The sequence below is a fragment of the Eriocheir sinensis genome, chromosome 34 (genome assembly GCF_024679095.1).
Source record: "Eriocheir sinensis breed Jianghai 21 chromosome 34, ASM2467909v1, whole genome shotgun sequence".
Taxonomy (NCBI): domain Eukaryota; kingdom Metazoa; phylum Arthropoda; class Malacostraca; order Decapoda; family Varunidae; genus Eriocheir; species Eriocheir sinensis.
In genome coordinates, this window is record NC_066542.1 from 8788341 (window position 1) to 8814980 (window position 26640).

General features: G+C 43.9%; 2 protein-coding genes across 19 annotated transcripts in view; one reads left to right on the plus strand and one right to left on the minus strand.

Annotated features, from left to right (window-relative positions):
* LOC127007025 (uncharacterized) overlaps nucleotides 1-26640 on the plus strand; it is a 206709-nt gene that overhangs the window by 97634 nt on the left and 82435 nt on the right. For all 18 annotated transcript variants that reach the window (XR_007760025.1, XR_007760028.1, XR_007760033.1 and 15 more), the window contains one exon: nucleotides 20992-21084. Coding sequence is in view for 5 of the 18 variants with exons in the window: in XM_050877506.1 (XP_050733463.1) it covers nucleotides 20992-21084 (93 nt within the window). In the remaining 13 variants the exon portion in view is untranslated. The remainder of the gene's footprint in view (nucleotides 1-20991; nucleotides 21085-26640) is intronic.
* The window catches only part of LOC127007026 (uncharacterized), a 94882-nt gene that overhangs the window by 13517 nt on the left and 54725 nt on the right, over nucleotides 1-26640 (minus strand). The window contains 4 exon segments of the mRNA XM_050877512.1: nucleotides 935-1082; nucleotides 2346-2497; nucleotides 4094-4246; nucleotides 11539-11733. Coding sequence (XP_050733469.1) covers nucleotides 935-1082; nucleotides 2346-2497; nucleotides 4094-4246; nucleotides 11539-11733 — 648 coding nt within the window.

The following is a 26640-nucleotide window of genomic DNA, read 5'->3' on the forward strand; positions in this document are numbered from 1 at the left end:
TTATATTTTTGTGCCCTTGAGCTGTCTACTTTGCTGTAAAAAAATTCCAATGAAAGAAAGTCAGTGGCGTCTTCTAGATTCTGCACTCTTAACTTTGACAAAATAGTCTAACTCCTCTCCCTGTCTATTTTCAACTTTCCTTAAACAACCTCACTCTCTCACCCTTACGACAGCACAGATTGGACACTGTCTTCACACCAACAAGCTCACAGTCTAGCGTGTCTTCATCCCCGTAAACAGCTTCACTTCCTCACCTTGACCCATTGTAGACTCAGCGGATAAAACTCACACTGATTGAAGAAAAACGCATGACACCCCCCTCCTTCTTCCCCTCACCCTGACAATCAAACAGGCAATACACTCAACATTGCCAGATTGTCGTACTCAGCCGCTTATATTTCCCGACTTCCTGCCGCAAAATTGTCTTCTGGGCTCCAATAACGAAACTCATTTATAGTTATTGTTAAAAGAGTTAGATCCTGATGTCTCTTGGCAATAGTTAGGCGTCAGAAACCGGTAAATACTATGCTCTGAGTACGATAATCTGGCAACGGTGAATACACTATATCTTCACACCCAGACAGAAGCAGCTTTCCCTCCACATCTTCCCTTCCCCACCCATCCCGACAACACTGACCGCCTCGTTCCATCCTTCACCTTTACACACACAGGTTGCGTTCTCCATAATGATATAGACTCACAACAACACATATTTCTTACGCTAATTAAAGAGAAAATACTACCTTTTGTTCCTCTCCATTCACAAAGCCCCCATTCCTCACAGTCCCTCGTACCTCGGCCACGCCTTCCTTCACACACGTAACTGAATTTTCATCCCATAATCTGACAACGTAACGCCCTCAGACTGACACAGAAAGCAAGACTCCCCCTCCTTCTCTCCCCCTCCCCCTTGCACAGCTTCCCTTTTACTCACAGTAGACGCTCAGCTTGATGGAGTCTGACAGGTAGCGTTCCCCGGGCAGGGCGGGGTTGGAGGCGGTGCAGGTGAGCGTCTCTCCATTGTGTTCCCGCCTCACCAGCAGCGTGAGCGTGGCGCTGGTGACGTTGCCTCCCGCCTCCACCTGGGGGCGAGGAGAACAAAGCAACTCTCATGTTTTCTCATTCTCATTTTTTCTTTCTCTTCCTTTCTCTCTCTCTCTCTCTCTCTCTCTCTCTCTCTCTCTCTCTCTCTCTCTCTCTCTCTCTCTCTCTCTCTCTCTCTCTCTCTCTCTCTCTCTCTCTCTCTCTCTCTCTCTCTCTCTCTCTCTCTCTCTCTCTCTCTCTCTCTCTCTCTCGGACGTTAATCCTTATTACTCCTAACTCGTTTTCACTTCAACTCTTTGTCCAATTCTCTTTCTCTTCCTCTCCCTCTCCCTCTCCCTCTTCGCCACTAATCTTATATTCCTTGCTCAGTGACGCACTCTCCTTCCCTCCTACGTTCCCTACCATTTTTGCTTATTTTCTTTTCTCCTCTCTCCCACCTCTCACTTTACTATCCTTCCCGTCACACCAATCATCGTCTTGTCTACCGTTACACACCTTGCCGGCTTCCCTCTCAAATGTCGTTTACCAGAAGAAACCGCAGTCCATTATAAAAGTGCTCAAATTATATCTTTTCTCCGTTTCCCCTTTTCTTTCTCTCCTTTCTTACTTATTCTACAATCTCGGACGTGCCTCGCCTCTGCTCTTCTCTCTCCTTGCTTTCCGTTTATCCGACAATTTTCTTCTTTTCGTCTACATCTTCCTCTGTTAGTGTAGTTTATATATAGCAGTGCGCGCTCCGTATTCGGCAGAACTCGTCTTGCCGCTCAGTATTTCCCTGTTCTCCTCTTATTGTTACCATAATCTTGCGTCTCCTCGCTTTGCACACCACATTCCATTTAGCGTACGTTGGGTAAAAGTTTCTGCTTCCTTGTTCAGTTTGTGTGGAAGCTGATAATCCTCTTTCCATCAGAGTTTACCAAGCCATAACTTCTCTCCCCGCATTGCACTCAAGTTCCCTCCTCCATCCCTCCCTCCTCATACTTATTCTCGCTTATGTCCCTTCCGGTTCTCGTCCCCCGTTTCCAATTATTTAGTACTACCAGCGGCGTAATCATTTATCATACCACATTAACAAATCATTTTTTTTAACATGGGATTGTTGTGTGCGTCAAGAGGTCACTATAAATAAAAAACAGACTGGAGGCAGAAGACGGAGGAAGACTCGACCTTTCCCACACCGTACACAAATCCAATGCTCTTTACTCTTTCCCTCCCTCCCTCCTTCACTCCCTCCATGTACACTCCCACATTCCTTTTCCATTCACCCCGCTCTCCCCTTTTCTCTGCCTTGTAATACTCACTGCGTAAGACACCGGGGACAGTCGCTTGTGGCCGTTCCACCAAATAATGAGGGCGGGGGGGTGAGAGCCCGCGGCACGGCAGGTCAATCGAAGCTCCGTGCCCGCCGAGGCTGCCGCGCCGGGGCTCAGGATCCTCACTGTCACCGGCGGCACTGTAACGGGGTAGATAAACAGAAATAGATAGATGGATAGATTAAGACAGTCGCAAAGGGATAGATAATTTATTGTTCTCAAAATACAACACACACTACAATCTTAATGTTATTTTGACATGAAAAATATTTGACTAGTAATGTTTATTTCAGTTGGATTTTTTACTTGGAATGTCTTATATTGGCTCGCACCGACGCGCGTAATTCTTTTAGTTTACGGAAAGCGAATCTCAGGACCTCCCTTCAACTTCACTGCATTCCTCCCGCACAGATGTCGCGTTTCAGGACCATTTGGAGTACAGGGAAAAGGCAGGGGTCGCGTGGTACATTCAGGAACAACATTCTCTTGTCGACATTCCTATTTCCTACAACTGAAATACATCCAGGAAGGGAATTTCATGACATCCCCAGCTCAAATTGATTACTTCTCTTAAACTTTTTTCGTACCGCACTTTATAGGCATAGATCTTTGTTGACTTTTTGCTGTTTGTGTTTTTTTTCTCTTGAACTGCCTCCTTTAATGTTAAACAATGAAGAAAAAAAACATAGTCAGTCCACGAGACGAGTTAACTGCGCAGAGCAGCAAATCTGTAAACAAAAGCATGACACCGTGACGAAATTAAGCCAACAACGAACATTGTGCAAGATAAGTAAATCGGCGGCCATTAAACGAAAGACAGTGACACGCCCGCCTCAAAGCCGTCACTAATGGGTCTGGGAACGTGCATGCCTGTGTGTGTGTGTGTGTGTGTGTGTGTGTGTGTGTGTGCGTGTGCGTGTGAGAGAGAGAGAGAGAGAGAGAGAGAGAGAGAGAGAGAGAGAGAGAGAGAGAGAGAGAGAGAGAGAGAGAGAGAGAGAGAGAGAGAGAGAGAGGGGGGGGGGGTACAAAGATTCACATCGGTCGCGTTGGTTTCTCTTGATGGAAATCCGTAACCGGCGGCTTCCGGTCAGGCCCTGGACATCAGCGAGTAATGGAGGCTTGTTAAGGCTTATCGAACAGCGCAGAGCCTGATTGAGCTACACAGATAAAGGTCGGCCCTCAGAGCTTCCTTGTGCGTTTCCAAACAAGGTCGAATTGTTTGTACTATTTTTTTATTTTTTTTTTATCGTAGGGAAGATGCTGGACGTAAAACTGTTGTGTTCCTGACGGGATGAGGGTCTGGGGGTGGGGTGGGGGGGGTGAGGTCATTGAAATGTGGAGCTATAACGGATTTGTAACCACGGCAATGTATGAACAACTTATTCGCGCAAAGGAAAAAGACTAGTGATTTGTAATTGTTGGGAAATTGAGACAGTGATTATCTACTTCTTCAAACCAAATAAAAATTTTAATTCATTCGTAATATCTAAGATATAATGCTGACGCTTGTAAGGCCTGGAGTGTGGAAGCGATGGCTTCATAGGAAAGGAAATAAACAACGATGACTGATTTGTAACGCGTTTGTTTATATAAAAGCGATTATTATTGATTTGCAATTCATTATGTAAAGTGGTATGAGACATTTTACTCATTCAATGTAAAATGACGACTGCTTTGCAACGCTAAGGCCTAAACATGGAAACAGTGACTGATTTTCTAACTCTGCGTGTACTCACACGTGACGTTGACGATGACGGAGGCCGTCTGGACCTGCGGGACGACTGTGAGGGACTGGGCGAGGAAGGGCATGTGGGCGTGGCAGGACAGCGTGCTGCCGAGGAGGTCCCGGCTGCCCACGATGGCCACGCGCGCCTCCACTCCAGTGTTCTCTGCGAGGGAGGAAAATAAAGGAGAAAACTTGAGTTAAATTACAAGAAAATCTTTTGACCACTATGTAGCGGAAGCAGCACTACAACAATGAAAATCATTTTACAGTAGTAACTTTATAACATTTATTATTACAAATACTGCTGCTGCTGTTGCTGCTGCTATTACTACTACTACAACTAATAATAATAATGGTAATAATAATAATAATAATAATAATAATAATAATAATAATAATAATAATAATAATAATAATAATTGAATACCTAGGCCCTAGAGCAACGGCACTCTGCCATGACGGAGTTTGATGTGAAGCTCACAGACATCCTAAATGTGTGTTACTTCGTGTACAGTTAAACACACACACACACACACACACACACACACACACACACACACACACACACACACACCACACCACACACCGTGCGGGGTAAACACGGCAAAGCAAGGACAGCAAACAGCAGTGACAGGCGGCTTTTGTTCCCCAAACTATTGGTAGTAAAGCCAACTGAAAAACGTCCCGTGTACACCTGTTCCTGGATCACGCGCGTGACTCAGCTAATGCGGCAAACTTTATCACGCGCGGTAAACAGTCGCGCCCTGTCGCCCTGGACTCAAAGCCTTTGTGAAATAGAATACAATGTAAATAGGACTTTGGTGTGCGTCGTATTTTATCTCTCGTAGCCATGTCCTGTGGATTAAGAGCTGGGCGACGGCAGGCATTGTTCCATGAAGCGTCAGGAAACTCCATGTCTAGTGCAGTTTACCATGCCGTTTATTTTAGTATGCGAAAACAAATGATACAAAAATGTTTTTCACACGAACAACAATGAAGTATTTATTTTTGTTCATTATTATGTACCACGACATTGCCCTTTGAAGGATTTAGTGTTTTTATTTATAGAGTTCTTTACCATTAAACATTATAAACTTTGGAAATAGTAACTGTATTGATTACTTAACTGATAGACTTGAGAGGCAGCTTTCCTCAATCAAACTACTCAAACACTCTAAGAGGAAGACAGGCAAAACGAAATAAGAGGAAGACAGACAAGACAGACAAAACGAAATAAGAGGAAGACAGACAAGACAGGCAAAACGAAATAAGAGGAAGACAGACAAGACAGACAAAACGAAATAAGAGGAAGACAGACAAGACAGACAAAACGAAATAAGAGGAAGACAGAAAAGACAGGCAAAACGAAATAAGAGGAAGACAGACAAGACACACAAAACGAAATAAGAAGAAGACAGACAAAACAGACAAAACGAAATAAGAGGAAGACAGACAAGACAGACAAAACGAAATAAGAGGAAGACAGACAAGACAGACAAAACGAAATAAGAGGAAGACAGACAAGACAGACAAAACGAAATAAGAGGAAGACAGACAAGACAGACAAAACGAAATAAGAGGAAGACAGAAAAGACAGGCAAAACGAAATAAGAGGAAGACAGACAAGACACACAAAACGAAATAAGAGGAAGACAGACAAGACAGACAAAACGAAATAAGAGGAAGACAAAAGACAGACAAAACGAAATAAGAGGAAGACAGACAAGACAGGCAAAACGAAATAAGAGGAAGACAGAAAAGACAGTTAAAACGAAATAAGAGGAAGACAGAAAAGACAGTTAAAACGAAATAAGAGGAAGACAGAAAAGACAGTTAAAACGAAATAAGAGGAAGACAGAAAAGACAGTTAAAACGAAATAAGAGGAAGACAGAAAAGACAGTTAAAACGAAATAAGAGGAAGACAGAAAAGACAGTTAAAACGAAATAAGAGGAAGACAGAAAAGACAGTTAAAACTAAATAAGAGGAAGACAGACAAGACAGACAAAACGAAATAAGAGGAAGACAGACAAGACAGACAAAACGAAATAAGAGGAAGACAGACAAGACAGGCAAAACGAAATAAGAGGAAGACAGACAAGACAGATAAAACGAAATAAGAGGAAGACAGACAAGACAGACAAAACGAAATAAGAGGAAGACAGAAAAGACAGGCAAAACGAAATAAGAGGAAGACAGACAAGACACACAAAACGAAATAAGAAGAAGACAGACAAAACAGACAAAACGAAATAAGAGGAAGACAGACAAGACAGACAAAACGAAATAAGAGGAAGACAGACAAGACAGACAAAACGAAATAAGAGGAAGACAGACAAGACAGACAAAACGAAATAAGAGGAAGACAGACAAGACACACAAAACGAAATAAGAAGAAGACAGACAAAACAGACAAAACGAAATAAGAGGAAGACAGACAAGACAGACAAAACGAAATAAGAGGAAGACAGACAAGACAGACAAAACGAATTAAGAGGAAGACAGACAAGACAGACAAAACGAAATAAGAGTAAGACAGACAAAACAGACAAAACGAAATAAGAGGAAGACAGACAAGACAGACAACACGAAATAAGAGGAAGACAGACAAGACAGACAAAACGAAATAAGAGGAAGACAGACAAAACAGACAAAACGAAATAAGAGGAAGACAGACAAGACAGACAAAACGAAATAAGAGGAAGACAGACAAGACAGGCAAAACGAAATAAGAGGAAGACAGACAAAACAGACAAAACGAAATAAGAGGAAGACAGACAAAACAGACAAAACGAAATAAGAGGAAGACAGACAAGACAGACAAAACGAAATAAGAGGAAGACAGACAAGACAGACAAAACGAAATAAGAGGAAGACAGACAAGACAGACAAAACGAAATAAGAGGAAGACAAAAGACAGACAAAACGAAATAAGAGGAAGACAAAAGACAGACAAAACGAAATAAGAGGAAGACAAAAGACTGACAAAACGAAATAAGAGGAAGACAGACAAGACAGACAAAACGAAATAAGAGGAAGACAAAAGACAGACAAAACGAAATAAGAGGAAGACAGACAAGACAGACAAAACGAAATAAGAGGAAGACAAAAGACTGACAAAACGAAATAAGAGGAAGACAGACAAGACAGACAAAACGAAATAAGAGGAAGACAGACAAGACACAAAACGAAATAAGAGGAAGACAGAAAAGACAGGCAAAACGAAATAAGAGGAAGACAGACAAGACACACAAAACGAAATAAGAGGAAGACAGACAAGACAGACAAAACGAAATAAGAGGAAGACAAAAGACAGACAAAACGAAATAAGAGGAAGACAAAAGACAGACAAAACGAAATAAGAGGAAGACAGACAAGACACAAAACGAAATAAGAGGAAGACAGACAAGACACAAAACGAAATAAGAGGAAGACAGACAAGACAGACAAAACGAAATAAGAGGAAGACAGACAAAACAGACAAAACGAAATAAGAGGAAGACTCACAAAGACACGAACAAACAAACTGACGGAAACACACACACTAACGAACAGAGACGAAGGTTTTTCTAGAATCTAAGTTGGAAGACAATGTTAAGTGGCCAAAGTTTTAAAAAAAGTCCTCTCTCTTTCCTAAAACAATATCAGCCTTGCATTCTCTTCTTGGGAGGTAAGGCGGAGGAGGAGGAGGAGGAGGAGGAGGAAGAGGAGGAGGAGGAGGAAGAGGGGGAGGAGGAAGAGGGGGAATAGAAGAGAGGAGAGTGAGCGCAGGAAGATAACTCACCAAGAACAAAAAAAGGAAAGAATAACTTGCGGAATGGTTTAATGCATATTGCTTTTTGGCGCATCGTGTAGCAGGCGTTGGGGAGAGGTTTCCTTATTATATCGATCGTTCTTTAATGTTGTTGTTTGTTATTGCAAAGACATGGAAGGTGAGGGAGAGTGGGAACAGCTCCAGGTGGTAAAAGAGACTCGGAAGGCAGGAAGAAAAGAGAAAAAAAAGTACTGGTATGTTATGGCAGCACTTTGGTTTTAGAAAAGGAAAAAAAGTGTGTGCTGTAAAAATACTACACACCTAATAATCCTTTTTGGTGAATGGGAAAAAGCTTGAAAGAATGAAAAAGGTGCGACTGGTTTCAGATTCTTTCACGGATAAGAAAAATATAAAAACTGCTGAACAAAACTGGACCATGTCACTCACCTGGATTTCTCGACCCTCTTCTGGTATTTCCTAACATCCGATCCCTCCCATCAGATAATTTCCTCAGCATTCACGTTTACCGATTGGTCATACGAATATTATAGATTACTAACCATCACGCTTCATATGCCGGGCAATCTAGTGAGACATAAGAGTGTTGAACCAGGCATTGTAGAATATTAAGGAGAGTAAAGTTGTAGGTTGGTCAGTGAAGGAAGGTGTAAGACAAAGGTGGATATGAACTCTGAGATCTCCGTAGATAAAAAAAAAAAAAAAAAAAAAAAAAAATTAAAAAAATCAGCTGAGGGAGAATGAGTCGAGGCCGATGCATGATATTTTCTTCCCATGACGCGCCACACAAGGCTTTCCACTTCAGGGTTAATAATAATAATAATAATAATAATAATAATAATAATAATAATAATAATAATAATAATAATAATGATAATAACAATAATCCTCCAGAAACGCATCAAAACAAACAATTTCCGTTCAATTTACACAGATTTCCGTCTTAATTTTTTTCTTTTCTGTTTATTAGCGCACTAATGAACAAGCTTCGTGTTGCTGTTTACAATGGCATCACGAGAGAAGTCTACGTTTTACTGCCTTCAGAGTGTGTGGGTGTGGGTGTGTGGGGAGGGGGGAGGGGGGTCTGTGCGTGCGTCTGTGTATAATAATAATAATAATAATAAAAATAATAGCAATAATAATAATGATAATAATAATAATAATAATAAAACAGGTAAATAAACAGTGTAATGGAAAGCAACATTCAAAAAGAACACAATGAAGTGAACTAGTCCATCCATTTCAGCGAAGAGTAATTTTTTATTTATTTATTTTTACCAGACTTCGTGCCATCAGGAGGAGAACAGCCATCAAATATATAGAAAAGCTGTAAACCCTCGTGAAAAATGTGCAGTGGTGTGTCCGTGATGCTGCATTGATCGCCGCGAGAATATGGAGACTCAGGAGGCAAAAGTTGTTCATTGTCACAGAGAGAGAGAGAGAGAGGGAGAGAGAGAGAGAGAGAGAGAGAGAGAGAGAGAGAGAGAGAGAATCAGACAGACAATCAGACAGACAATCAGACAGACAATCAGACAGACAATCAGACAGACAGACAGACAGACAATCAGACAGACAGACAATCAGACAGACAGACAATCAGACAGACAGACAGACAGACAATTAGACAGACAATCAGACAGACAGACAGGCACAGACAGACAGACAGAAACAAACAAAGACTTAAGTGTGGCGATAAGCGTACAAACAGACAAAGAAACAGGCAAACAGATAAGAGATAGACACATGGACAGACGGACATAAAGACTGACATATATAGATGTATCAGGACACCTCTCCTCCCGAAATTGACCTCTCTTTTTGGCCACTCCTTTGACCTCTATTCAGGAGCAGTAAGTAGCGGGCTTTTTTTATATATTTTTCTTTACGCCCTTGAGCTGTCTCCTTAGCTGTAAAAAAATAAAAAATAAAAATAAAACATTAGGATACATATAGAAAAAAACAGACATGAGCAGACACACACACAACAAGGCAAGCAGACGAGCAAATATTAACTGAAAAAAAAAGAGAAAGTGTGAAACAAGCCTTGAAGGAAAGTGAAATACAAGCACGAGAACAATCTAAGTTGACGCCGTTCAATAATCCCTCGCGGGCTGTGATGCGCTGCCCTGGAGGGGCGCACTGATTTCCCTTTCTCGTTGCCCAGGCCATTAATTAGTCCAATGAAGCTACCCTCGCCTCCCCACCCTTCCTTCCCCCTTTCCTTCCATCCTCACCCCTTCCATCATAACCCCCTTCCTCATTCTCCTCCCCTCGTATCCTCTCACGTCCTCCCTATCCAGTGTGTTCCTTCTTCCCTTCCCTTGCCCATCCACTCCCTCCCCTCCCCTTCCACCGCTGTCTGTCCGTCCCGCTTCCCTATTTCCACCTCCTTCTCTCTTTACTCCCCTTCCCCTTCTGCTTGTCCTTTCTCTGCCGTGTTTCTTCGCCGCTTTCCGCTCCTCCTGTCTCCTAACCCCATTTAAATCCTCCTCCTCTCCTTATTCCTATCTTCTGTTCCCTCCTCCTCCTCCCCTTCTTGTTGATCCTCTCCGTTTCTCCCTTTCCTCTCCTTGCTTCCTGGTTCCTCTCTCCCCTCGTAACCTCACCCAGTCCTTTTTCCTTCAGTCCTCCCCTACTTGTCTTTCACCACATGACCTCCTCCTGCATTCCGTCGGTTTCTCCTGTCACCTCCCTTCACAGCCTTACCCCTCTTTTCCTCCTCCTCCTCCTCCTCCTCCTCCTTCTCTTCCATCTCGACCTCCTCCTCGTCCAGAATAACGCCACTCTCTCTCACTTGTGTCTGTCCAGGTATTCCTGTATCTCTGATGCACACACACACACACGCACGCACACACACATTCTCACACTCTCACTCTCGCTCTCATTCCCACTCTCACTCACTCACACACACACACACACACACACACAGCACACACACACACACACACACACACACACACACACACAGACACACACACACACGCTGTTTCTTCGGCGTCTTGTTATTTTTTTTTTTTATTCCGAGATTTCAATATATTTCTCTTAGGGGTCATAACTGCTATATATCTTTCTAGAATAATTAACGTTTTCATACTTGCATTTCCCCCGTCGTCATCCTCCACTCAATAATATGTTTACCGTCAGTACAATTGGCTATTCTATTAATCTTGGTTTTACTGATATGTACCTCAGTAAGATCATTTATGCTCCCATCGTATCATGTACACGTAGTCATGCTCTAGTTTGTAACACGTCCATCGTTAGTACATTTTCTTATTATTTACATTGAAATTTACCCCACTCACAATTTAAGCTTTTCCATTATCTATCACTTATGCAGCCTTATCTAGAGAGGAGGCGTGGCTTGTTTGTGGATTGGCCCAGTAACCACCAATACTCTATTCAGGAGCAGTAAGAAGCGGGCCTTTTTTTTCTTTTCTTTTCATATTTTTTTTACGCCCTTGCACTGTCTCCTCTGCTGTAAAAAAAAAAAAAATAAGATTCAACTGTTCCATGCGCCCAGTAATCGTACAGAGCCTTACATGGAATAAGTATAATGTCAAATAATGCTTACTAACACCTGCCTTACCTGTGCAATCACCTGCCTTACCTGTGCAATCATCGTACAGATCTTTACATGGAATAAGTATAATGCCAAATAATGCTTACTAACACCTGCCTTACCTGTGTCTGGGGAGGAGGACGTGTTGGTGCCGAGCAGGGGCAGGCGCTGGCCCCTCCTCGTCCAGGACAGCGTTGGGGGAGGCCGCCCGCCCTTACTCCTGCAGGTGAGCTCCGCCCTCTCACCCTCCCCGAGCGGGCCCACCACGTCCACCACCCCGCGTCCGCCCCACAGGATCATGGGCGGCCCGGGCGGGACTGAAGCGTAAAGGGAAAGAGAACATAAGAACATAGGGAAACTGCAAGAGGCCAGGTGGCCTACACAGGGCAGCTCCAGAATCCCCCCCACTACTCACGATGGGTGAGTAGTAGTTACAGGGGTTACAGGTAGAGGCTTGATCCTCGTTATACCAGCGGTACTAGGCACGCATCCAGTACCCCGTCACCTTACTGCACCCACACCTCACTGCCACCTGTCGTCCTCATCCATGTAGCTATCCAGTCTACTCTTAAAACAAGCTATCATCCCTGCACTAACTATGTAATTGCTGAGTCTATTCCATTCCCCCACCACCCTATTACTAAACCAATGCTTGCCTATATCTCTCCTAAATCTATACTTTTCTAATTTCAATCCATTACTGCGTGTTCTATCCTGCTGGCTAATTCTCAGTACTTTACTTATATCGCCTTTGTTGTAACCCTTGACCCATTTGAATACTTCTATCAGATCTCCCCGCACTCTTCGTCTCTCTAGTGAATGTAAGTTTAGATGTTTCACCCTATTTTGATATGGGAGGTTCCTCAGCCCCTGAATCATCTTGGTCATCCTCCTCTGAACTGATTCTAGCAAGTTGATGTCCATTCTGTAGGGTTGGCACCAAAACTGGACAGTATAATCTAAGTGTGGCCTAACTAATGCTAAACAGAGTCTGAGGATGACCTCTGCACTCCTGTTGGTTACTGTCCTGTTAATAAAGCCTAATACCCTGTTAGCCCTATTCCTCGCACTAATACATTACTTCCTTAGTTTTAGGTCAGAGTTCACTAACACTCCCAAATCCCTTTCACACTCAGACCTGCCTGTCGCTGTGGAGTCTAAACTATGACCGTGTAATGGGTTGCGAGTTCCTACACTAAGTAGGCTACACTTGGTGATGTTAAAATTCATCTGCCATTTCTCTGACCAAGCTGACAGTTTGTTGAGATCCTCCTGCAGTGCTCTAGCATCCTTCCCTGTCCTAATAGTGCGTCCTATTTTGGTGTCATCTGCAAATTTACCTATGTCACTAGTTATCCCATTGTCTATGTCATTGATGTAGATAATGAATAGAAGCGGGCCTAAAACTGAACCTTGAGGAACCCCACTGGTAACATTACCCCATTCGGATTTTTTACCGTTAATGGTAACCCTCTGTTTCCTGTCGCTAATCCACACCTTAATCCAATCAAATACCTTCCCTCTTATCCCATGAGCCCTGACTTTATTTAACAGTCTCTGGTGAGGTACCTTATCGAAGGCCTTACTAAAATCAAGATAAACCACATCATAGCTCTCATCATTGTCAGCTGCCTCGTATACTCTATTGTAAAAAGATGTAAGATTAGTGAGGCACGACTTTCCTTTAGTAAACCCATGCTGTGAGTCGTGAATTAAATTATGTCTGTCTATATGGTCCCTAATACTATCAGCTATTATTGACTCAATCATTTTACCTATAACTGACGTCAAAGTAATCGGCCTATAGTTCTCCATAGAATATTTGTCTCCCTTCTTAAATATTGGAATAATGTGTGCCTGCCTCCATGAAACAGGCACCACCCCTGTGTCTAGTGACTTCCTAAATACTTCTGTTAACTGCCCACTTATTTCAGTTTCGCATTCCTTTATTACCCTGAGGAAAAGTTCATCTGGCCCTGGCGCCTTAGTGACTTTAAGTCTATCTATCTGTCTAATCACGAGCTCCCTACTTATGTTGATGTCGGTTAATTCTTCTACCTCTTCTCCCCTGTAGATCTGTTCTCCCTGAGGTATATCATCTAATCTTTCTTTGGTAAATACAGTTAAGAAATATCTATTTAACGCCTCGCTCTTTCCTCATCACTATCAATCAATGATTCTCCTGATTTAAGCGGCCCTATCTTATCCCTAACCTTGGTCTTATAAAGCTGAAAGAAGCCCTTTGGATTGGTCTTTGCTTCCCTGGCAATTCTAATCTCATAATTACGTTTTGCCATACGTGTGTTTTTCTTTACTGTTCTAGCTAAATCGTTGTAACTATCCCTTAGGTGAGTTTTCCCCCTTTTAATTTTAACATATAGTCCTCTTTTCCTTCCTATTTCAGTTTTTAGCCTGTCTGTCATCCATTGCGGGTAATTACCTGTTGACCTGACTTCCCTGTGAGGTATAAACTGTTTCTGTCCTAATTTAATCTCCCTGACCAGACTACTGTACTCACCCTCCAAGCTACTGACCTGACTAGTGACCTCACCAGAGATTACCGCCCCTCCCTGCTCTGGGTCCTGACCTACTTCTGATCTCACTCCCCTAAGCCTCTGCAGCTGCTTTCTTAACCCCTCATAGTCTGCCTTCCTGAAGTCAGGTATTAATGTGTTGTTACTGCTTACTCTATCTTCCCATTTAATATTAAATCTAATTTCCTTATGATCACTGTTACCTAATGAATCCCCAACCTCAATGTTGCTTATTATGTCCTCTCTATTAGTTAACAACGAATCCAAAATATTTTCTTCCCTCGTTGGTGTTTTAATTAACTGCTTAAGGAAACTATCCTGTATCACATCTAACAAATCCTGTGCCTCCTGGTCGCCGGATAAAGTATCCCACTCTATGTTCCTATAATTGAAATCCCCAATTACACACACATTCCTATATCTTGACGCCTTACTAATTTCTTGTACAAGGGGTTGGCTACTGTCCCTGGTAAGGTTGGGCGGTCTGTAAAGTACTCCGATGACAAGCTTCTCCTTCCTACCTATTGTTTCTACCCAGAGGGATTCTGTATTGCTATCTTCCTTGATTGAGTTGTTAATGACACACTTAAGATTATCCCTGACGAAGAGTGCGACCCCACCCCCCTTCCTGCCTATTCGATCTTGGTGGAATAACTTATACCCTTCAATCTCTAATTCTGGGAGAAAGTGTCTGTCTGCAGTGTTTATCCATGACTCTGTGATCGCTATCATATCAAATTTCTCTACGCACGCCTTTCCCCTCAATAAATCTATCTTATTCCTAATACTTCTACTGTTTGTATAGTACACATTTAGACCTACCCCTTGCCTTACCCTGCAGCTGCTATTATTAGTACTACATTTAGTGCTCCCACTTGGTATTGCCATCTTAGGCCCCTTCTTACCCTAAAAAACCCTGCAGGGCCCCCAATCCACATTCAAGGGCATCAGACAAGATCTGTACCCCCTCCCATGAAAGGTGAACCCCGTCCCTCTGGTATAGGTGGTTCTTGCCAAAGAAACTGTCCCAGGCGTCGACAAATTTCCATCCATTGGCTTTGCAATAATCTGCCAACCTGCAGTTTAATGCAATAGCCCTGGACATCCAAATGGCACCAACCCGCCGCCTTGGCAGAACCCCACACACCACAGGAACCCCGCCTTTGGACGTAATTCTTCGAATAGCCTCAATGTAGCGACACAGGAGCTGCTCACTACCTAACCTGCCTATGTCGTTCCCTCCCACGCTCAGGCAGACGATGGGTTTGACTCCCTCGCCTGACATGCACGACTCTACCCTAACCTGCCTATGTCGTTCCCTCCCACGCTCAGGCAGACGATGGGTTTGACTCCCTCGCCTGACATGCACGACTCTACCCTAACCTGCCTATGTCGTTCCCTCCCACGCTCAGGCAGACGATGGGTTTGACTCCCTCGCCTGACATGCACGACTCTACCCTGTCGCTGACATCCTTAATCCCCGCCCCAGGAAAACACACCCTGGTCCTACGTGTCCTATCTTTAGCACAGAAGGCCCTATCTAACAACCTGACCTGGCTATCCCCAACAACCAAAATGTTACCTCTGGGCAGGGATTTGTCATCTGCCCTCCTCTCCTTCACCTCCTGCTCCTTCACTCCCTCCCTCAGCTCAGAGAGAGCCTGGAAGGAGTTGCGGCACTCCACACCCGCAGGATTGGTCCTCTTCAACTTTAAGCAGTTGCCATGGCTCTTGACTACCTGCCAGCCCCCATCTTGTGACGGTGTACTATGTACATCGCCTGTCTGAGGACCTGATGAACGAAGGACTCGATTTTCCTTCCTCATGGCCTCCACAGTCCTCTCCAACTCTTCAATTCTCACCAAGAGAGAATTTACTAACTCAACTGTACCCCCACCGGCCCCACCTCCTCCTCTCACTGCACCACTGTAACTCATCCCACCAGACATGGTCAACCCAAGAGCTAGCCCGAGCACGTCCTATCACCTTGAGGACCTGAGGTGAACTGAGGACCTGAGGTGAACTTGTTTATAGTGGTGCTATTATTATTGGCTCATGCTGCCCGGAGCTCATGAAAAAGGTGAGCGTTATACTCCATAAAATACGGTAAATAGTTGACAACTTATAATTATATATGCGTGTGCATGGCACACTTATGCCTAATCTACACGTACAGAAGGACCAGCCACTCCTGCCGCATAGATCCACATACATAGGCCAAGCTCTGTCTGACGGAGGTGATGATGGAGTTCCCAGATTGTTCCAATCTACTCCTCATACTGTACGCGGGCAGCGTGGCAGTGCAGCACAGCCAGACAGTTCATCCCGTGCTCGGTGAAAGCCAGGGATGAGCTAGTCCATCTAGGAAGCCTCAGAAGCCGATCGAGGATGTCATTATGACAGACCCTAAGACGGTTCATGGAGGCAGCCCTATACCGCAACCACAGCGAGCTGCAGTAGAGAGAGTAGCAGTGGCTCCTGAATAACTCCAACTTCACCTCCATGTTGCAGAAGGAGAATTTCCTCAGTAGCATGTTGCTGATGACTGTGAACTTGGTGGTCTGCTTCTTGATGTCATCATCATCGGTCCTTTCCCTGTTGATGACATGGGGGGAAAGCCCCCCCTGTTAGGAGGTGATGTACAGTCTGGGAAGATTAACCCGGTAGCTGCAGGGATCATGTTTCTTAAAGGCTCCTCTAAGCGAATTAATAAGAAAAAATCATTACTCACACAAGTCATTATATAATATATATCAACACATTTGTGATCAGTTTATGCATCCTCTATTTTTGGGGGGTTATGTCTAGCGACAAATTTGGCCCATCGCTGCTACCGAGTTAAATAGGAGAGGTCAAGGGGGACAAAGCTTCCTTTTTTCTTTTTTTTACATGTGGCCTATAGCACCGGTAGGTTATTACATAGGGGACTGATGGTTGGCCCGAGCCTGTCATGGCGCAGGCAATTGTTTTTAGTGGTGCCATTATTACTGGCTCATGCTGACCCCCGGAGCTCATTCTTGATTTCACTTGCACAGCTTCTTCAAGGGTCCGGGTTGATAGGTGATCTTCAGGACAGCATGTGGGTAGTTTTAGGCCACTCGGCGGTGACTAAAAAATCCCAGGTGGTTAGCGGCAGATTCAAACCCGCATCATGGGCAACGTGCCGAATGCGGGGCCGGCATGCTGATCAGCTTTGCAATGCACATTTTTTTTTTTTTGCACATTTTTAAATAACACAGTGGTGATGTTGTGCCTCAACTCCAGCAGATTCCATCTTCCTCGTGGTCTTGTGAGGGCTTAAGTGCTTATTTTTCCTCATTTGTGTGTACTTAAGGCCTCTCGATCCTTCCTCAGCGTTATAGAGCACCGTGCAGGACACGGCACCGCGGCCCCAGAGCCCACCTCAAACAAACAGGCGCTCGTGCATGCTGTCTTCAGGTGAGTGTGAGGTCATGGATATTCCATCGCCACGTCGCAAACGACACAGGGGTAAAACAAAATGTGGCATATGTGGAAATTCGTTTTAGTGGGACTGAGCGACCACGTGTTGTTACTCTGGACACTCCATAGTAAAAAAAATAGGTGACGTTAAGAAGACGTTACACGGAATCGATACAGTTCAAAATGGAGAGGTTCGAGCCAGTCCGGGCGAGAGCAAGTTTGGAAGAAAATTTAATTATACGAATTGTAGTTTTACTTGGATCGATATTTCATTTGACGGTTCTTGTGGGAACGCCGAGTAGATAAAAAAAGACCATTTAAAACAACCAACAACTAATTAAGACAAAAACTTTCTTTCCTCCTCCTCCTCCTCCTCCTTTCTTTATTCCATTTCCTTCTCTCATCATTGTTCTATTATTTCCCATGGCATCCTCACCCCTTCACTTCATAACCACACCCTAATTTCGCGTCACATCCACGTCATTCCTTTTTTTCGTTCTCTTCTTAGCCTATCAACCTTATCTCTCGTTTCGTGCAGTTCCTTTTATATGCTTCTCTTCCACTTTTTCTTTCTCCGTTCGTCGCTATCCTGCAAGTCTTCGTCCTCTTCTTCGTCTTCATCTTCCTTTCTTTCACGTCATCCTCCTCCTCCTCCCATGCGCACCCCTCGAGATGCCCCGAAAGCACCGGATTGGAGCTTCTTTTGAGGTCAAACTTGTAATTAAACTGAATACCATTAATCTGGCAAGAGTTTGGGAGCTGCCTTTCCCGCCTGCCAGCCTCAGTCTCTCCCGCACCTCCCTCACGTATAGCAGAGGGCACGGGAGGCAGAGGAAAGAGGAGTGAGAAAGACAACAGACGACAAAGGATATAAGGAGGAGGTGCAGGAAACATTCAACGCTAGTGCTCGGGGAAGTAGTGTAGTGTGCATGGTGACAATGAGCACATAACGCACAGAAAAACCAAGGGAGGGAGGGAAAAAGAAAGATCCAGATGACAAAATAAAAGTGGAGTGAGGTGAATAATTAGTAAGAGAATCGCTAATAATCAGAAAGACAGTTTGCACGGAAGTGAAATATTATAGGGAAAGAAAGAGCGGTTGAAGAGATGCCCAGTAAGACCATGCAGGGCGCAAGATGACAAAGAAAAATGATTATGTAAGAAAAATGTTTCACTAATGATCAAAGGGAAGGTAGTGCTCGTAGAATGAAGGGGAAAAAAACACTGTTGCCTAATTAAAGGAATATAATAAGCAGCATGAGATGAAGGAAAGGGAAAGCCAGGTAGGTGAACGGGAGGGTCGGCAGGGTGTGTGCAGGGAGGGCCTTGCCTCACCTATCTCACCTGCTCATTAAGGCGGTCATTATCCGGCACCTCACTGTGATCATCTGAGGCTAATGGTTTAATACTGTTAAAGCATGGCTAATCAGTTTCCGGGCGAGTGCTTTCCGTCCTTTACCGTGTCTGGGGCGTAAGGCGACGCCCGGCACGAGGCAGTGGCGAGAATGACTAAGTTTGTGTGGCGTGGGAGGCGCGGGGAGACGTGCATCGAGGCCCGTCTAGCCGTCTCTCACCTTCCCTGAGGGCGAGGCGTGTGTGAGGGGCAGGCGCTGACAGGTGACCCTCGGCTGATGGAAAAGTTTGGTGGTGGAAAAATATTCAAGCTTAGTGATTTTTTTCTTTGCCCAGATGTAAAAAAAAAAAAAGTCCAATTACTGATCCTGTCACACTCCGGTTGTTGTTAAAGGTGGTTAGAGAAACATGTCAGTGTTAACACATTTTCCAGCGTGACCGTTAAAAGCCTAAACTTAACCGCACGAGAAATTAATTGGTATTTGTTCCGCAAATTAATTACCCTGAGTGAAAGCCACAAAAACATTCACCACATTATCGCGCCGCTTCACGGTCCGGCCCAGCGGCGCAGCGGGGGCCTGCTGCGGAGGCGGCGGAGGGGTGGGCGGGCTTGCTTACCTTCACCTGATTCATAGTTATTCTGGACGTGCGTGGGCCTGACATATAGCTGCCCCGTCATGCATTCTGTACCTGGCCGCTCGACATAACACTTTTATCTGCCTAACTGAGTTTATACAGCCGAGTATCTAAACAGAATACTAATTTATCTCAACCATGATACAGAGAATAACGTGACCTTTACAATGTTGTATGTACTCATATGCAATTTACTGACATCTGAATACACCTGCACGGAATTATGTCATTGGCTGATTTTCATACCGATTTTCATAATTTGATTTAGGATTTACTTATTTTCAGGGCTAGAAATATATGTGAAGAATACCCCAAACACTAAGCACTTCAATGCAGTTTAATGAACACAGAAATGGATACATGTTTATGCCCATTCAAGCCAAGAAACAATCTCCTTTTTTCCTTTCTCATTCTGATTCACCTCCTTGTGGTCTCGCGAACTACGTCGTTACATACTTCGTTACACATACGTGATTTATACCTTTTCGTGAACATCCACCCAAAGGAACGAGCCAGAAGGGGACCCAACCTTCGCTGCCCGCAATATCTCACTTGTTTTCTTAGATATCTTTACTCAAACACCTCTGAAGCGACTGCCTTTAGCTTGTAGGAAAACATCTCTCCTCGTAAGACAGTCAAATCATTAGACTTTATGACCCAAAGGTGTTGATGCAGAAGGCAAGGGAGCGCGCTATGTGGGAGAAGGGAGTAAGAACCTGCGCGTACAAAGGAATCGTACATACTGTGATTAGGAAAACGTACTCCCGCGGAAGCTGCCAGAAAGTCTTAGTTGTGGGAGTAGGAAGTAAGTGAAGTGCCAATATTACAGAGACAGAGAGAAACACAGACAGAGGGACACAGACAGAGACACAGACAGAGATACAGACATGAGAGACACAGGGAAAGACAGAGAGACAGGAAGAGACAGAGAAAGAGACAAAGACAGACAGACAGACAGACAGACAGACAGACAGACAGACAGAAAAGACAGACAGACAGAAAAGACAGACAGACAGACAGACAGGCAGACAGAAGAAAAGAGAAGAGAAGAGAAGAGAAGAGAAGAGAAGAGAAGAGAAGAGAAGAGAAGAGAAGAGAAGAGAAGAGAAGAGAAGAGAAGAGAAGAGAAGAGAAGAGAAGAGGAGAGGAATTAAAACACGTCTAAACTATATTAACATTGAACTCGCTTGGAACAGCAATATTTCATTCATTTTTAACAGAGTAGAATCGGAATACAGCAGGTTTTACTTCCAATATAACGCTGTGATCCGATGTAGCCATAAAATTCCCAGTATCAAAGGAACTAATATTCAAGCTGTAATTATTCAAGGATGATTTTTTTTCCATTTTCCTTCCCATTTTCCAGATTTTTCATTATCGTTGTAGTCGATCCACGTTAACACAGATCAGTTTGAATAAATATAAACGTTACAATGGCCCTGACGAGAGAAATGCTTGTCACTTTTTTCATTCATTTTTCTCCAATAAGTTATCACATCCCTGAATATTACATGTTTCTTCCTTTTACTCTCTCCAGTCAGCAATTGAAGTGTCTGTTGGAGTTTTAGCGTCTGGGATTCAGGTGTATTCACGTTTATTGTTTCATTTCAGAGCGCGCCGTGAGCCTCGCCGCTGCAGGAGGGATCACTTCACCTGCAGCAGCAATGCGACACACGTTCATCAGCCTACCAACTCCTCCGGAAGGTAAATAATGCTCTTTTTTAATTTATAGCTTTGTTTGTAGTTATGCAACCCGGCTTCAAAGTGAGCTGTATTGAGTAATTCCGCTGATGTAACGAATTTGTTAAATGGTAAGGGGAGAGAGAGAGAGAGAGAGAGAGAGAGAGAGAGAGAGAGAGAGAGAGAGAGAGAGAGAGAGAGAGAGAGAGAGAGAGAATTAATTTATCAGCCCACACAGACCGTATTATTCAGACTAAGTGATCTGTCCCTAAACCTATGTGAAATGCTATCAAATGGCCCCCAAGACGCTTCATATCTCCCACAGCGAATGCCAAGGTGGAAGAAGTAGCGATCAAGTTTACTGTCAAAGTCTTGGTGCTCTGAACTACTGGCGGTGGGAAGCGTATCACATTATCGTATAACAGTGTTGCTGATAAGGCGTGACATTACAGCCCCGCTTCTGTTCGCTTTGAAACACTTTGACACTAAGGATAGCACTGTGGTGAGCCGCTTCCTTTGGACTCTGCGACACTCCTTCTCCGGGCGTATCAGTAAAGGGGGAGGGACTCGGGCGGCAGCGGCTTAGCAATATGAGGAACTGCTTGGGACAGGAAGTCGGGGAATCCTTCGCCGTAACAAATGGTCTGACGAGCTTTTGGAGGAAGTCATGAGACGGGTGTTCCCCGAAGCCTGAAGTCGGAGAAGTATCTAACGACACGGCTGGATTCTGTTGGGTCGAAGATAGTGGTTGGCTCGACGGGAGGAAAGAAGCTTAAAGTCTTGCACCGGTCCGGTCGACGACGCAACGAGGGAAGTTGAGGGTGGTCGAGGCTCCCGCCGGGCATTAGCTTGTGGCCAGCAAAACACCGATGCAGCAGGCGAGGAATCGATGGCGAGGCGGACGAGAGCAGTTTATTGAAATATATGAATTAGAGTGACTGACTGTGAAGCGGCAAAAGACGATTTCCGCCAGGAGGTATTTGCATAAGGAACGAATTTTGTCATGTAAATGTGTGAGTGAAACAATTCGATCTTTTTCGTCTGTGTAGGACAGAGAAGCAAACATAATGCGGGTTTGCTCACCAATTCTTGATGTTGCTAAGATAAGGTAATATATCACTACAGTTTTAGTAAAGAAGCATTTTATCTGCGAGGGATTTCTGTGTGTGCTTGCGTGCGCGTGTGGGAGGGGCGGCTCGACCTGACTTCCAATCCTTTAATCGGAGTCAATCATCCCAGTTTGAGGGTGGATTAAAGCACCAAACTACCCCACAGATATACACTGCTCTTCAAAAGGCTAACTAACGATGCTTGTTCGACTTCATATAATTCAGTTTAATTTAGATTAATTCAATTCACATAATAGAGGATGAAAAGGTCGGAGTAAAAAAAATGACAGTTATTCAAATCAACGGTACAAAGTGATCTGAAGCTTTCTAACCTGAAATCTTACTCTGCGGAGGCGCACTTAGCCCCGCCCCCCTTCCTAGAATTACGCGCACACACACACACACACACACACACACACACCCCCCCACACCCACACACACACACACAACCCCCCCCCCCCCCCACATACACACACCTTTTGTAAACGTCCAGAATTTCTTTGCGAGAGGCGAGTAAACACAAGAATAAAACTATTTTCCTGAACAAACGAATAAACACCGGCGTCAACTGGCAAGGTAAACATTAGACAGATAAAAATAACAAGAAAGAAAACTGAAGGATCGAGAGCAATTAAGAAGAGCGAAACTTTTCCCTCTCTCAGGAAATGCATCAAGCGCTGGGATTCCAAAGTCGTGCGATGGTCTGTCTAAGGGTCGCATTCTAACACATTTCGTCGCCCAAATTCACCTATTTGACATGGCTTTCGTATGAGTTTAGGGCATTTCCAGGAGTAGTTTTATGACCCTGGTGGTAGTTTGGCCCTTCTTCAGTAGTATGAACCTAAAAAAACACTCATTAGAACCCGATTCATCCCCTCTTTGACCTTTAGAAATAGCTGATGTGAGAAGCGGAAGTGTTTTAAAATACTGACATATATATATACGCTGCAAATCTCTTAAGCTTAAAGAAATGACAGTTTGCGTCCTTAGTGATGGATGCTGGAAACTCGACTGTCCGTTTTTACAACACGCCTCCTCTATAATATCCGTGACCTTTATAAGTGGGCGATGATTTTTATGATTACAAGTCCTGAGATTTTGAGTTACGTTAGCCTCGTCCAATATAACGAGAAAATGACGTTTAAACAAAAATATACTATGTTTGAGAGAGAGAGAGAGAGAGAGAGAGAGAGAGATGTGTGATGAACTTAAAATATGAAGCTGAAATAAAACCAAGCCGTATAGGAACAGTCAGACGCCGCTAGGCAAGATAAACTCTATAAATGAACTGTACATGTCGAGTGTCCAACAATAAAGGAAAACTGGAGCTGCAAAGGGAAAATAAAATCAGCTTTAAGAAAAAATAAATAGATAATAAGAATATAAAGCGTCGAAGTGTGAGTGTTCGATGCAAAGTGGGCCGCCGATGTTTGTGAAAGCGAGAAACAAAAGAAAAATAAATAAGTGTGGAAGAAATGAAGGAGGGGAGAAGATTTATGTAGACGAAAACGATCATTACTATATATTTGGAAGAGAGAGAGAGAGAGAGAGAGAGAGAGAAAACAAATATAGAATAAGGAACCATGTGTGTGAATGTGTTAAATTGTCACAGAGGGAACAGTTAACGCAGTGAATAGAAAAGAAAACAATAGGAAGGGAGAGTAAGGGAAAACAAATGAAGATCGGGATATTAGTGAGAAAATGAATGATGGAAGGAAACGAACAGAGTGCAAGATGAGGCGTCGATTTCTTGATCCACTTCAAGAGCCAAATAACTTTAAGAAGAGATGCAAATGGAATCCTCGGGCGGGAATTCTTATTGAGCGGAAAATTCGAGAGGGATCTTAAAACGTAAGTTGTCAAATTTGAAGGATATGTGGGGGGAAGAAAAGAGGACGTGGAGGAGGAAGAGGGCGTGAAGGAGGAAGGAAGAGAACTTGATTGAGTAGGACTTGCAGGAGGAAGAAAAAAGAAAGCCAGAGAAAAAACAGGTGCAGTGGATGAAGAAGTAGGAGAGGGAGGGAGGAGGAAAAAGGACAGATTGAGAGAGAAAAAGAATGTGAGGGGAGGTAACAAGGGAGGGAGGGAATGGTTTAAGAGAGACGAATGACGATGTGAAGGAAAACAAAGGATGTGCGTAAGAAAGTTTAAAAAGAGAGAGAAAAATGCAGAACAAGGGGAGTGAAGGTAAAAACATAAATTGCATCATCTTGGAACGTTAGAAGCTGAAGAGGTAAACAATGGGTGTGTGAATGAGGAAGATAATGTGAAAGGTTAACCCGTCCGCTGAGGTTGGCACGGATTTCGCCTTCACTGGTAGCCTGGTACCATATTGTCCCCTGGAGGTCTTTCTCTGCCTCTGTAGTGGATGGTGGAGTGTTTCCCATGTGGTATCGGTGTGCTGGATATTCCCTCCCAAGGTGTAGGACTATACATTTTTCTTCATTAAATTGCAGCAGCCACTTTTTGATCCACTCCTGTAGTTTGGTGATGTCTTCTTGTAGGAAATCCGTAGTCAAGGGGTTAAGTTTGCTTTGGATATGAGAGTGACGGGACGAATTGAGGCATAGCAAACGAAGAATAATAGCAAAAGTAGTACGTTAAAAATGAGAAGTACATAAGAGAGACGAAGGGATAGATAATTGAAGAAAGGATAATTTAGGTAATTTAGTGTTCGTGTGTGTTGGCGATGGCTTGTCAGTCGGTATCGAAGCCTCAAAAAAATACTGTGGTGAATTAATTCCTTACAAGTTCATAATAATTCAGCGCTTATAGAAGCATTGATATAAATAGCTAGATAGATAGACAGATAGATATGCATAAATAGAGTATCTCATTCGCACGCGCGCACGCACACACACACACACACACACACACACACACACACACACACACACACACACACACACACACACACACACACACACACACACACACACACACACACACACACATCGCATTACCTCAAATCCCTTCTCGTTATCATCCCACCAACACATAGCCTTTTGTCCGACGCAACACACATCAGCAACACAATGGCTGTCTCCTGCAACACACACACACACACACACACACACACACACACACACACACACACACACACACACACACACACACACACACACACACACACACACTGTCTTTCACCATTCATATCAATCGTTCTGTATCTTTCTTATTTTCGTGATTTCTCTTCCAGTGTTTATTTATATGTTTCCGTGAGAGTCGCCAATAGCGGACTTTGTGTTTGGTACCAGTCGTTGGGGATTTATTAGTAACGTGCGTGTATTAGAGGTGGTTATGGATGAATTAGAATGGGGAAAGTATAGACAATTTACGGGTTATTTGCTAGGTTGTGTGTGTGTGTGTGTGTGTGTGTGTGTGTGTGTGTGTGTGTGTGTTGGTGGGTGGGTGTGGGTGTGTGTTTATGCCTGTGAGGGAAAGTAGAGGAAAAATTGGCCGGATGTTATTACGTGTTATGCTTAAAGGTGTGTGCTCGCATTTCGTGACCAGTTGAGCGATGAAACATGTGTCGGCGAGGCGCGTGCATATTAATGGTCTCGTAACGCCGTCGTTGTTCGAAATAACTCAAAAAAGATGGATAACTATTTTAAAAGCATCGTCATTTATGTAGACAGGTCATGAATGCAAAAATGAAGGTACACTTTAATCCTTACACTCATGCTTTCACGTTAGAATTTCCAGGTTATGCTGTTGATTCAGGTTCTTTTTTTTTTCTTTTTTTTTCGTTTTGACAAGTGGAACGAAAGTAGTAATTTATAAAGATTGGTATATTTGTAACGACAGCAGCAATTCAGAGAAGGCGATGAAATATTCAAATACTTTACTGAGAAACGACTCATATTACCGTGTTTGAGCGGATGTGCCAATGCGTGAGTGCTGCTGGCCTCTGCGACCCAAGTGGTGCCGTGAGCCGTGACCGCCACGTAAAACAAATCCTTACCGGGAAATTCTCAACAACAAACCAAACAAACAATTACTTTTAAGGTCGATATGGCGGTCGGTGAAGCGGGCGGCGCTCTACCGTCAAAAGGAAACACTCGGCAGAAAGGCCACAAGGAAAATAAAAGAAAATAACACGATAGTCGGACAGTCCCACTATTACCATATCAGTCACCCAATCAGTCACTCGGTCAATGTCAGAGTTCCCCCGCGACCTGAATTCCTCCCCTCCAGTCCCTTCAGCCGAGAGTGACATTTCCCAGCAAGATAACACAACAGAGCAAGTTCCCCGCCTCGCTAAAAGTTATTCCCCCGTCTCTTCGCGTGGCCCAGTGCATCAGGGTAGTGTAGGGGAAGCGCAAAGGAGGAGGGTGAAGGAAGGGAACCTTGGGCAAGTGAGGGCAGGTGGACGAAAGGGGAGGGAAGAAGGCAATCTGAGGGGAGTGGAAAGTGAGTTCTTCATTGTCCAAACTATGTCCCCTCTGCTAGTTTCCTTCCAAGTTCCCTT